At 38.5% G+C, this 14,043-nt stretch overlaps 1 protein-coding gene across 4 annotated transcripts in view; it reads right to left on the bottom strand.

Moving 5' to 3' along the window:
- The window catches only part of EML4 (EMAP like 4), a 165,956-nt gene that overhangs the window by 51,123 nt on the left and 100,790 nt on the right, over positions 1–14,043 (bottom strand). For 3 of the 4 annotated variants that reach the window (XM_054194564.1, XM_054194565.1, XM_054194562.1), the window contains exons 3-7: positions 12,156–12,285; positions 6,463–6,636; positions 4,213–4,341; positions 1,097–1,122; positions 717–749 (exon numbers count right to left, since the gene is read on the bottom strand). In XM_054194564.1, coding sequence (XP_054050539.1) covers positions 717–749; positions 1,097–1,122; positions 4,213–4,341; positions 6,463–6,636; positions 12,156–12,285 — 492 coding nt within the window. The remainder of the gene's footprint in view (positions 1–716; positions 750–1,096; positions 1,123–4,212; positions 4,342–6,462; positions 6,637–12,155; positions 12,286–14,043) is intronic. The other variant, XM_054194563.1, reaches the window with a different exon arrangement.

Raw genomic sequence — 14,043 nt, 5'->3', positions numbered from 1 at the left:
TTAATTAGCAGCAAAGAAGCATGAGACAGAACCTCTGTACGTAGATACATGTTGTGTACTGCATGCACTCAGGTTACATGCTTTAGTTGGGTAACAGCATGCTTCAGTACAGTTTGCAGGACATCAAAGCAGCGTAGTTTTGCGACACAAGAAGTGGATTTCTTCTCTTGTCACGTCCCGCCACGTTCAGATAGATGGCTCCTTTTCCTGCCTGAACACGCCAGCGGCAGCAGGTAGCCACAGAATGCAAGATTCATTGGTGCAAAGACATACACTTGAGAAGAGACTCATTTTTCATTTTAGGAGACTATATTAAAACCTTCGGTCTCCATTCTTGTCTAATCAGTGTGTATATGTTGTAATATTGGCAAGACAGAAAGCTGAGATAAAACAAATCTTTTAGTTGGCAGTTCTTAATATTCTGATATCTTAGGCAACAACGCAAGACTTCTAGAACCTTATTTGAACACACATTCCTCTCTGAGGAAATTATGCATGTCGTAATTTATTTTAGACTACCCCCAAATAATCCTCACATAGCCTGTAACGTGCATATGCATATAAGTTTCCATAATAAGAAAGCTGAAATATTTATTTAAAAGCTCAAAGTTTTTAAGTCATCTCGCACTGATGCTCTTTGATGGTGAAAAGCCAAATAAAAGATTCGTTACAGCGCTGAATTAGAAAGCGACCAAAGGGCATAGCTTAATTCTTACCTTGGCTGTTTTTTTCACGAGTTGACATTTTTGCTGGTTATGGGACAGAAATAAAATATCTTAAAACTATTTCTAAAGTCTCACTCACACCTGCTTGGATGAAGACTGGCACATAGGTCAAAACTTTAAATTTTTGTTTTCATAACCCTCCCTATTTACGCACATACACACAGAGAAAAATAATCAAAGAAGGCTTTTTGTTTCACAAAAGTAAAACGAATCTTCCCACCACCCACCAAAAATTTCAAAAATTTATTTTAGCTCTACATCCCTATTTCGTAAGCATATGCCCCAATGTATTTATTTACAGGAAATGCTATTCAGAAAAAGCACATTTTTTCAACTTCATCCAATATTTAAAAATATATGTTTTTATTTACCTTGGCTGACGATGACATCTTTGTGCCTGGGGAAAAATTCAATATATTATTGTTAGTAATATGTGAAGTGCTTATCAAGCCAATACCATCTAGTTCTTACACATTACCGCATTTGGCAATCTCATCAGATTCTATGTACAGTCACTGTAATATAGGATGCTAAAAAACTAATCTTGGTCATCATAGTGCATTGTAACCCATACATTACTTTATGCAGTTCACTGTATCTTTCAAGTAACTTAAAGCCTATGGCAAGGGTTCCTAAGAATTACTGTGATAACAACAAAATACAAAAAGCTTTTAAAAATGGAGGATATACTCCTTGGGCATGGAAAATTCCATTTTGAGAGCGCAAACTTGCAACAACCAAATGTTTTAAGCTGCCAAACACCCTCAGGCCTGCATGCAAAGCATTTAACACCTGTCAAAATAAGCTGTCAGCACACAACAACACAAATTTTTCTAGGAATTAACCCTGTTGGACACATGGATTAGATGTAAGCAAGTTGCAGTTTCATTTAAATTGGATCCATGCAGCGTTACTGGATGTACAACAAACACAAAGTCTTCAAAGCAGTGCAGCTGAGACGTTTCTCCTCACCAGAGCCAGGAATGAACTACTCACAAAAAACCTCAATCCTTTTTTTTGGTGAAGAGGGAAGAAATACTAATTTCCAGCATTAGAGCTACTTCTTACCAGAATAACACTCCTTGACGGAAGAACGTATTGCACAAAAAAACCCTCTTGAATTCATTTGAAAATCAGCAGAAAGGTATGAGTGGCATCCAGTATTTTTAGCTGGATGGAGGTCAAATTTTTGTAACAGCGACAAAGGGTCAAGCATATGCATGAGGAAAGCCATCTCTGGCTATTGGTAGAATCACCCTTCACCACATTGCCAAATGAAAAATTAAAACTGGATTCCCAGTCTTGCTTGAAAAAAACTGAATGATGGGCTGCCGTGGGAACCCTCTTACTTCTTATGGCGTTATCAAACTGATTTACAGCTCAGTGCTGGCTTAAAGACTGAGCTTACTAAACAAAGTTCATATCCTGGGCTAGTAGTGCAAAGCATATGTAAAACATTTCTGTCTTGGGGCCCACATGAGGGGCTGAATTCTATTCCCTTGCAAAAGACTCGGGTAACTTCAGGCAGATTAGGCCAACATTTCTTAATTGTGAACGATAACTGCAATAAAACAATATGTCTTAGCACAATATCAACCAATTCTTATAGAAGTTGGGCACACAGGGTGTGAGCAAGAAATGAGTGTTAATGTGTGCTCCTAAGTGCAAATAGTGCTTTGATTATATATCTGAGCATAAGAACAAGGCACACAAACAATACAACACCCAGTCTTCAAACAGGTGATGGTCTACAACTGATAATGTTTGAAGCTCTTTTTTTGCCAAATACTTTAAGAAACAACAGCTTCAAGTTTTGAACAGACAACTTAACTCTAACAATAATTAATACCAAACTTTCCTTGTCCTCTCTTTCGTTAGATACCCGATTTTTTTTTTTACATTAGAGACTGTAGAAGAGCAGCATTTAAAGTCTTTTACAAAATAAGCAGAACCACAGGGAAATGAAACAAGATACCTCTATTTTGACCATGCCTGAACCAATATACAAAATGTCAACAAAAGTCAAATTTATTTTTTATTATTAGCAAATTTGAAGTATATACCACATTGTGAAAGATATTTTAGTGGCATAACAAAAACCAAGAAACTTGATAAGTAGAAATCAAGACAGAGGGTTTTTTCATTCCAAAATATTATCTAGCCGTACCCTGCTATAATCTAAATTGCCAAAGGGCTTTTAAATTCCAACGCTGAAAACCAATCATAAAAGGAAAAGAAATACTTGCAAAATATGTAACCCATAATCCCTCACACAGAGCACTTCACTGCTCTGCAGAACTCTTCAGGCTAAGCAAAAAGCTTTTAGTAAATGCACCGATATCCACACCCAAGATTAATTTGAGATGTTTTTGTTCTTCCCGTTCCTAGGAAAGAAGGAATGCACTTGCACCGCTCTAGTATTTGTACAGTATGTATTTGATGTATTTGACAGTCTTATATGCAAGCTAAGGAGAGCACTACAGACACGATCATAAAAAGACTGGAAATTACTCTGAAAGGTCTGAATACTTGTATTTGTCATAGTGGGAGGGGTTTTCAGGTAGTTCTGCCTTGGACCAGTTAATGGCTATTTGAATGAAGATTAATGAGCAGGTGTATGAAGTCTGCAGATGACATCAAGCTGGGGGAAGCTGCTACCACACTGGGGGGATCTCAGCAAATTGGAAAGGGGTCAGTTAAAAAGTCAACACAACAATTTCAACAAATTCAGCAAAACTTCAAAGTCAAAAAAAGGAACTAAGTCTGTGAACATGAAGCAGGAAGCCCAATTGGCAAAGACTACTGAGGACAAGAAGCGGGTCACAACAGGGGTCAACAGTGTGGAGTTACAGAAAAAAGCAAACTCTTATCCCTGTGCTGACAGGAGTAGAAGTAACTACTCTGTGCGGTTCATCCCTGGTGAGGCCTCCACTGGAGACCACAAACTGAGAAAACCTCCTGCAGATGAGGAGCACGAGAGGAAGGATGGGCTACAGCACATCACCAACTGAAGGTGAAGCTGAAAAGGTGATCCCCTGCCTAATATCTAGAACCTGCAATAAGGAGCCTGTTAAAAAGTTAATTTGAGAGACCTACCTGAAATCATAAAAGTATATTCTTACTATTACAGTCTATGCTAGAAACACACATACTACATCAAAACCAGTAAACTAACTTCAAGGAAATACACTTGTGTTTTCATATCAATTTTAATTCGGGAAAAACTGGTTGGAAACTTCACAACAGTGGCATTAAGCCATAAATCTTAACTCAAAGTGCATAATTCTGCTAACTCACATTTTATAATAATTTTAAGATTCCACAGGCACCTGGAGCGCCACATTGGCAGGTTACGCAATTACTCCTGGTAAAAACAAAGATGTAAATGGCCTTAGCATACACATAAATAAGTTCATTAAAATTACGCAATTTCATAGTATTTTGACTCTAAAGTTCACTTGCTTTTATGTATCAAACTGATACGTACTTGTCTGCATTCTTTGCCACTTTTGATATTAATTTAGATGTTGACGCTACTCTCAGCAGCTTGTTACGACTGTCATCTGAACTCTCCCAAGCACTGTGAGGTTTTTCAGCAGTCAAGGATTTCTTTATGCTAGAAGAAACAAAAATATATTTTAAAATGACAAGATAATAAGATAACAATAACTGGAACTGGTATGCAACGGACAGATCAAGCAGCAGGAGACAAAAGCAGAGCTAGGTCTTCCTTCAAGCTGAAGCATGAAACAGGAAAAAAAAGATTAGTCAAAAATTTCTAACTGGATGAATGAAAACAATTGAGCAAGACAGTTGCCAAATGTTTTATCCATTCCTTTCCATTTCCAAATGCTCTTACATAAAGACTTGACCAGAATAACTCTACACTTCATTACTATATTGCTAACGAATTACAAAAGTGGAAAAAAATGAGGCTACAGTATATTGGCCTTAAAGAACAAATTATTAAAAAAAAAATAATCACTTAAGAAGGTAAGAAAGAAAAGTAGATTTATTTTTTCCCCTGATTAACTGTTCAACAGCTTTAACATGCTGATTTCTGAAGCAGAACAGTTCTATCAGATTACAGCTTCATAGGGCTGTTTTGCAGACAGCCCGTTCTAAACCACATTAATGGCTTTAATCTTTTTGAAACAAAAGTCTGCAAACTTCTTGCATGAGTAAGGCAAATTAGGTTTGGCCCAATACTACGGACAATTAAATCCATGAGTTCTAATATAATTTTTCAGCACTCTTATTGTAGTCAATTTACACTTACGGGAACCTGCAAGTTCTGCAGTCACTAGTTCATTAGTTTCACACATATCTTAACCATGGAAAACATGTTCCAAACTGATCTAGCTCAAATTATTCATCAACCAGCTCATTTAGAGTGTGACTATGTCCTGCTAACAGTATTAAACTTCATCCCGTCAGAAATGCTTTTTGCAGGAGTAAGTCTTGAACTGCAACCTTAGAAAGGGCAAGCTCCTTCCACAGCACCTCAAGAAGCTGAAAGGTCCTGCGACAAACAAGTTAATCAAATCAAGTTAAACCATTAGGAGACAAAAAAAGCCATTTATTTTTTCCCCCACACTGCAAAAGATTAGTAAGCGAGACTTCAGACAAACATCTTTACAGTGAGATACCAGGCAGGAGAAAAACAGGCCACAAGTTCAGCTGCAGGCAACTGAAGAGTTTGTGCAAGACATGGAGACAGAGCCTTTATGGAGTGTTACAACATGCATCAGTCAAGTGAAAGTTTAAATATTTATTAGAGCTGTGAATCCGAGCAATGCAAGACAACATAATCTTGTGAACTACAGTAAATTTCAGAAGAACATTTTATTTAAGAGCTTGTTTCAGTCTCCGAAATGCCAAACAGTAAAAGAAGATTTCACACCTTCTAAAACAATATGGTGACAAGGAACCAAATGAAGAAAAAAGAAAAAACCAAACCACATTGAGTGATCTGTGTAGTTTCGAAACTCAGAAATAATCACCCAAACCTTAAAAACCATTTACTTGATTTTGAAAAGCCATTTAAAAAAAAATAAAAATGTGCCTAATTCCCAGTAAAATCAGTGGGAACTTAATGAGGCAATCCTAAACAAACTTCTACGTTCACTCAAGTCAAGTAGTTCTATGATTTGGGTGTGAAACCAAAGCTTCACTCAATTAAAGAATCAGAATAAAAGTGAAGTGAACCGCCCTGCAACCCGGTAGGGGGCTGAAAAGGGAAGGGCCACAAAAAAATTCCAAACTGGGGTCACTTCATAGAATAATTTGAGAAGAAAAACTCCCGAAGGAAGAGTTGCAATGATACTAGTATTTATTAAATGCTGTTCCGAGATGTAGTAAACGGCCATGTGCAAAATACACTCTGCAATTCAGCTGTGCCAGAAAAGCTTATGATGTGTATTTTGAGAACGATCAAGTCAGAGTCATTATTAGATATTTCAGAATAATGACTGATTAGAAGTAATCTACCATATTAGGATTTCAATCAGAGAACAAAAAAATCCTTTGTAATCTTACAAATTTAGTCAAAGAAAAACCGCATTTTTACATATTTGCTCTGTTGCAATGCATGTTGAATGCATCTTCTCTAGCACAGAAAATATAAAACATTTATGAATTTGATCATGAGAGTGGAACTACTCCACATGGCTTGTCAAATATGAACTCAGTATCATTGCAATCATCTTCTAGTTCTGTACTGTGGTACTGTGAAAACCTTTTAGCTGGAGCAGAACTCTTGCTTTCTTGAGTTTGCCTGTGTGTTTGCAGAGTCTGTGAGGAGGGCTGGGGAGAAGGTGATGCTTGAGTTTGTGGACTTTGATCATTAGAATGAGATTCCTCTTTTTTTTCTTTCTGTCCTGGAGGTTTTTCCTTCTTTTTTTCTGTACCGCTGTAAAATAAAGTATAACATAGGGGGGAAAAAAAAAAAGAGAACAAACAAATAAATTCAAAAGGTGGGAGAAAATGCCCTCTGTGAAGAGATGGGAGAAGCATGTAACTACTTACTATATTATAATCACCAAAAGAACGCTTTGGTTATTTACTCACTTTCTTCAGGTTAGCACTTTGCTAAAATAAGATTTATTCACAAACTTCAAAAATAAAAAAGGGTGAGGGTGGCATGGAAGATTATTTACTTATTTTTACTGCACAGTTGTAGTAAATTTAGTCTGGTTTTGGAAAGAATACAGCTTTGATTTGACTATGTCCTTCGTTCACGGGTGCTTCTACAGAGTTCAAAGCTGACACAACTTGATGCACCATCAGTTTGCTGTCCCTCAGAAAAAAAATCATCCTGTGGTTCAGCTCACCGACTGCCTTTCCGTGCTGCCAGCCAACTCAGTGCAAGTGGAAGGCAGGAGCGTGACTTGCACTATCTCCGATTAGCTTAAGCCCTCCATGAAACTATACCTTTCTCTCTCCGTATTGCTGGGTGCGCACGGTACCGCTTATCTTTGCGCTGTCACCGAAACAGTGAAATGCTGTTGCTGGTCCCTTGGCTCTCCCTGGCTGCACCAGAGTTCAGAGGAAATCATCCCTGAAAACTCATCGCAGTTTTGATCTGTAGTTGACTAACATCAGACTGTCTTCCCGCTTTAATGCCTTCCATAAACAACAGCTAAGAATGTATCTTTATTTTCATAACATTGTATGTATTAGGTTAACATTTGAAAGAGCTTTAAATACATGTCATTAACAGCCTTAAATTCATTAAGAACCTAACCAAAAGTCCGCTAAATTAACAGAAAGATTCGTTAAAAATTCTTTTTATAAAATAGCATGCTTTGCAATATACTGAATCACGCAAACAATAGCAGGACCTGAAAGACAAGATTATTCTTTATTGCACCTTTTTTTTTTTAGATTAAAAAAACCACACCTTCCCAGATAAATTTCTCAGTGCACAAACAAAACAACATACATACACTGGCTAAAAAGTAAAAAGAAAGATTTTTCTCTTAGGTTTGATGTAACCTGCAAAATAAAGAAGAAATCGCATCTTTCTTAACGGGAGAATCTAGATTTCTATTCCCTCACACCAATTCTCCCCTCAAAGCCTTGTATAATCTTAATTATTTGTGTTTCCATTTACCTTTCCCCACAAAACACTACAAAACAGTAAGATAATATTCAAAATAAAGGAATAAAAATAAAAATAACATTCATAGGATCCTCTTTTTGTTTAATTTTTTATTTCAATTAAAGTACATCGTCTACCACAGAGACAAAGCCCTCAATGCTTACATGAGTTCAACTTTTCTAAATGCTTCCAAAGAAGCATTGAAGAACAGTTCAAAACCTGAGAAATAATATAAAGCCCAAAATATATTTATAAGGATCACTCAGGACTTCTTCCATAAACCATATTAACTACTTAAAAATGTCAATATAGTCCATCAGTTACATTTTCTTTTCAGAAAAACAGATGAAAACAAACCAGAAAGAGCTTTCGCATTTCTTGAGGGAATACGTGTGATAATAGAGAACAAAGCCTGAAGAACTGTGGGGTTTTGGTTAATAATTTATAGCCAGAAGTCCTTAATTAACTAGAAGCATAAAAATTATTGTTATTTTTTAATCAGAAGTCTTAGCTTGCATTGCTGGATTCAAAAGCACACTACACAATCTTAATCTTTTCCTTGTCTGTGGCAAGAAATGCAGTACATTGAAATAAATTCTCGGAATCTGTTGTCACTAAAGAAAACAAGAGTCTTTCTATTCCTGCTGCGACAGGTACACTCATAGACCTCCACATTCAGTCTCCCATATACAGTCTAATAATTGTAAAAGAGATGAGGGACGCAGGAGGAGAGAGAATACACAAACGTAATGACTTTTGCAACTCCAGATTGCAAGTCTACAAAGAATGTCCTACTTGGTCAGAACAATGGCTCACACCTGGCACCATGTTCTGTCTCTGATGGTGGCATAAAAGAGCTCACCAGTGAGGTCATTACCTGCAATCCCTTTCCCCATACTTTTTGTAATATCCTGTTTATAACGACATACCAGCAATCCTGCAATTCACCTCCGCACTCCTCCAGCACGCTCAGGCGAATGCCACCTGCTGTCAGCAGCACATCATCTAACTTATCAATTCGGTCTCCTATTTTTTGTATTCTTACCCCAAATCATTGAGCTCATCTGATCCATCTGATCCACAGGTTCAGTGCGGGAATCTCTTCAACAGCTCCACCGAGCTTGTCAGCTGTGGACTATCCGTTTCACACCTTTGCCATTAAGTTCACTCCTTAACTTCTCTGTTGGACTATGAGAGTCACTGGACCACTCTGGTTTCTCTGAGTTGCAGCACAAGGTATACCTTGGGTTCCAACATAGTGCTTGTATCTACCATCAGGTTGCAAGTGGTCTTCTTTTTTTGACTGCCATTTTAACGTGAAAGTAAATTATGTAGATATGTGGCAGTCTTGGTACTGAATATCTTTGTGCTGAACTCATTTGGTTTGCTCTCTCCTGCTAAACTCCTCAGCTTGGTTGTATTATGACTGTTATTACAGAGCAGCTCTCCCACTAATACCTCTTGAACTAGGTCGTGTGCGACAACTGAAATCAAATCAAGAACAGCACCTTTTCTTGTGGGTTTCTAAAGACTAGTTGTTCTGGGAAGCAGTTATTTAATGCATCCAAAAATTCTTTCCAAATCCCAACTCGATGAGGCATTTCTTCAGTCTACATGTGAGTAGTTGAGACATATTACTATCTGTCCTAATTTTGCAGACTCTCTAATTTCACTTAACACAATGTTTCATCCTTTGGACCACAACACATTGGCAGCTACTGTGGAGGGTGGTCATTGTGAAACAGGACGACTATTCTTACCAGAAGCCATTTTCAGAAGAATGTTTATTCCTAAGGAAAATGATCAAGCAGTTCTTTGTGACAGTCATCTGCAGTACGAAGTACAAACCTGCTTCCAACCCTAGTGATAATATAAGGTATGCAGCATGTTTTTTGTTCTAAAGCGTTTCGACACCTCTGTGACCACTCAGTTCTCGAGTACGGGGCTGAAATTTTCCCAACATTTATGTGATTTCATCTCTGTCAATGGGACATCATCTACTTGTTGTATGTGGTACATTCCTGGGCTCTCGTTTTAGCAACAGCTGATATTTTAGCATACCTTTGATGAAATGAGACGTGGTGCTGTTGTGCAGTTACTGAGCCATCAGATCATATCCATGATCTCATTGTTCCAGTTGACAGAACAAAGATTAAACAGTCCAGGAAATGAACCAAAAGACATTCCCAGAGATGGCAGGTCTACAGAGGCCAGAGCCCCAGAAATGTACAATATTAAGACTGCACAAAATACAGACACTAAACTTCAACAACAGTAATAGTTTGGACACAAGCAGGCCTTCTGTTATTTTGTGACCAGATGTATGGCAACATATATTTAGAACATGAGAAGCTACAGGCAGTTTATGGGGGCTGTTTGGTAACTAAAGTGTAATTCTCCATCGACAGATGACCGTGTCCACCTGCTGCACTAGTTCAACCTCCAGCCTGAAGAAAAGCTTGGACGAGCTGGGCGGAAGCATCCCATGATCAGCTGAGATATTCTCCTTTGGCATCCTTCCTTTTCAACCGTGACAAAAATTTTAGACACACTTACCCTAACTTTAAGGAAATGGGACTACTATTGACATTCACTTATGTCAATGTAAATGTCAATCCTAGTGTCTCCTACTGGGAACACTATTTGGTACTGAACAGTTTTGCTGTTGTTAAAAACATGCAACCACAAAGCCTGAGATTTGACCTTTACTTCCACCTTTCTTGAGCTGGTAATTTTACAAAAAGGCAACTCTGTTTTCTTCCAAATACCAAACAAATTTAATGGAAGAGCGTCTAAAGACAGGAGAGTGAAAGGAACTGCTGAAAAGGTAACTAAAGAGGGAACCTTAAGCCCTCCTAAAACAAGCCTTGAAAAAGGGACTCGTGTATCTTCAGATGCGTTGAATCCACCAAAACCTACCCTGGAAAGTGCCTGAGGAGAGCTGCCCTCTGCATATTAAGGCTTTCCTCTTGTGGCCTATCCAGGTCTCCTTTTAAAGACCTTAACTCAGATGAAAGGGATGCCAGCCACTCCACTCTGCTCTTCTGCTGCAGTCAAGCGTTGAGCAGCCAATGAATCAAGAAGGTGATTCAGCACAAACACAGGCTGAACAACACGGGAACCGGACTGGCTCTCATCAAAGTGCCAAGAGCCACAGGGGTAAGATTAATGGAAAAGTGCTAAGAAATACCTTCCTGCAGGAATGTCTTTTGTCCCAGTGCCTGTCACACTAGCAGATAGAGACATAAAGTGATCACTTTCTGATTTATTGTTGAAAAGTAAACATAAGGAGTCAATAAAAAGAAAAATATGCAATGCTACACAATGGAGAAGAGTGAAGAGCACGGCATTACCCTTGCTTTCCAAATTCCGAAGGGCACTAAAGCTTTTTCTGGTGTTCTCATACAGTTTATATTTGCATACAGCATTTTTATTCCCTGAAGTATATCATTTCCCTGTCTTGTTGTATAGCACAGTATTTACATTCACACTTGAAGATAATCCAGCCACTGGAGTTACCAGAGTACTCTACAGAGGCAAAGAATTTGTTCACATAATCTACCGCATTTATACATTAGAGTATTCTCTGTCCTGTGTCTGTATCTGGCCGCCAGTTCTTCCCAACAAACAGGAATAGGTGCAAAACCTACTGATTAAAGAAGCCACATAATCACTAAGTAACAGAAGAAAGTTAAACAAACACTTTGTTTACTGTATGCAGATGAAACCATTACATGGAGGGAAAAAAAACTATTGTTTGGTACTTGGCTCATTTAACTTACGAATACTCAAGCAGTGCTATTTCTACACATTTGAGATCTGATACAGATATTCTTCATAAAGACTAAGTAGATATATTTTGGGTTAAGATTTTCTACACAAAAATGTAAACTTTTATCTTACACAGTTCACTATTGTTTCATAGTTATTTTGCTATTGCCTGCTATTTAACATCCAGACAATGGAGTCAGTTTTGCCCTTTAGTTTCCTTGAAAAAAAAAAACAAACAAAAAACATGCAGATGAGTACCAGAAGGAAAAAATTTCCATTTTTATTGGAAATACATTTGCCTGTTCTGTCCCTTAGTCAGAATGCATTTTGGACACTATACACTACAGAAATACTTTCCGTTTATGAATTCTTTTTAGAACCCTGCTGTAAGCAGCCCAACAACATGGTACATCTCCAAAGTTTATTTGTGCCTTACTAGACTTCAGGAAGCTCTGCTGAGGGTCATGCAGAGGCAAAACTCACACTCTTGTGTTGTTTGGTTTGGAATTTTTTATATTTTTTTTTTTAAACAAACAATTTAAATAAAAAGTCAGTACCTTTTTGCAGCAGATGAAAAAGTTTCTTTTCTGGCAACAGAAACAGAGGAACTGTGGCTTGTTTTCCTGCTTCCTGTACTCCCGTTAGTTATACAGGACATGGAGATAGCTTCTCGGAGGCTTGTCTGACCTAGAAAAAAAATAATTGAAGAACACAAGGTTTTACAGCTGTATCCAAAGATGCATCTGAAAAAACCAAAGCTCTCCGATGTGGACCTGGTATCACCTCTCAGCAGCCCCATCATTCAGGACAACCACCTAGCCTATATCCAGTGACATACATTCATGAAAGCCTTAACCTAGGCAGCTGGAGATGGGAGACCTGGGACACTAAGGCAAGAATATGCTCTGACAGGAGTCAGCTTCTCTATTGCCATGCTGCCAGCAAATACTTTTAATTCAGCAACGTGCCACATCTCTCTTTCCAGTTGTGATCCACAGGGAGAATTAGATTACAGCTAGCATTGGGAAGCTGGTAGCTTCAACAGCTGTGGGACAGCAGATCTGCTTATTTCAACTCTGTTGTTCAAAATCATCACAGCTCAAATAATATACCACATGAGGTTTGTTGTTTTCAATTTGTTTTTTAGTAAAGTTCAAAGAAGCTATAGACAGAAGCCCTCCCTATACTGAAAGAACTATTAAGTCATTTAAGGGTTGTGACTCTAAGGATACAAAAATCAAGTTTTTCAGCTGCCCCTTCCACATTAAAAAGGTATTGACATTTCAGTATATGCACTATGATATAGTTATTAAGTTTCTGATATAGCTTACTCCGTAGAACATCTGCCGCATCCAGTGAACATTACAGACTCCCTCCGGGGACGAATCAAGACTGTATATGTGAAGAAGGCTGTTTGTCTGTCAGATGCCCACTTCACTCATTGCAGAAGTTTGAAACTATGCAGTGAATGTGGGAGGGGACTGCAAGGAAGACGGGGGGAACGAAGGCTCTTCTATTTAAAGAGCTGAACAGTAGCCTAGCAATCAGCTCCCAAACCTGCCTCTGCCACAGACCATCAGTGAAATACAAGGCATTTTACTCGAACCTGACATTTCACCCTTTCCCACTAATTGTATGTCTCTCCTTTTTGCATGTCTGCCTTATTTCTAAGGTCTTATTCAGAAAAGAATTTCGCCCCCTTCTCCCCCCAAGTGCTAAACTTGTGCTTTTCGCCTCTGAAGCCCCCACAAAAATCCCTGGGCTAATCTCACATTAACCATCCAAAACTCAGCGGTCACTTTTGACCCCATCTCTGTGCCACATCCCCATTTCACAAACAGCAAGTTGTTACTGCGTCTCATGGGGTTGTGATATCCAGCCACTCCTGACTTCAGCAACAAGCACGAAGGACATGACTGACAGGAAAATAACAGGTCTGTGTTCACGGCAGGCTTGGAATAGTGTGAGATAGATAAGGCATGAGGCCATACGTTGAAGATAAAAGCGAGGAGTAAAAAAAGCAGTCAGGGGTAGAATCGACTGCTCTGTGCACTGAGGGCAAACTCGCACAGATGCATCATTTGAACAAAACCAGCAATTTGGTCCATTTGTCACATCGCAGCTCTATCAGGCGGTCTGAGAGGCAAATTAATTCTTATTTTAAACAAGCACTTCACAAGAGATACCCATCAAGGGAATATTAGATTTCAGAACTATTTGTATGGAGGCAGAAATAGGCTGACCTGCGCTAACCGTACACCGCTTCAAACGCACCAAGCAGCACGTGACCACATCTGAAATTCAGATGAGGAAAGGCAAAAGGAGCATGCAGAATATCCCAGGCAGAAACGAGAATAAAGGAAATCTGAAGAAAGTAAAGACACGCTTAAATACAGAAACACTGCAAAGATCATTGTTGTTCTTCCTAAATTCTGCATAAATCAA

This window comes from Rissa tridactyla, chromosome 3 (genome assembly GCF_028500815.1).
Source record: "Rissa tridactyla isolate bRisTri1 chromosome 3, bRisTri1.patW.cur.20221130, whole genome shotgun sequence".
Taxonomy (NCBI): Eukaryota; Metazoa; Chordata; class Aves; order Charadriiformes; family Laridae; genus Rissa; species Rissa tridactyla.
This window is presented reverse-complemented; position numbering and strand designations above follow the sequence as displayed.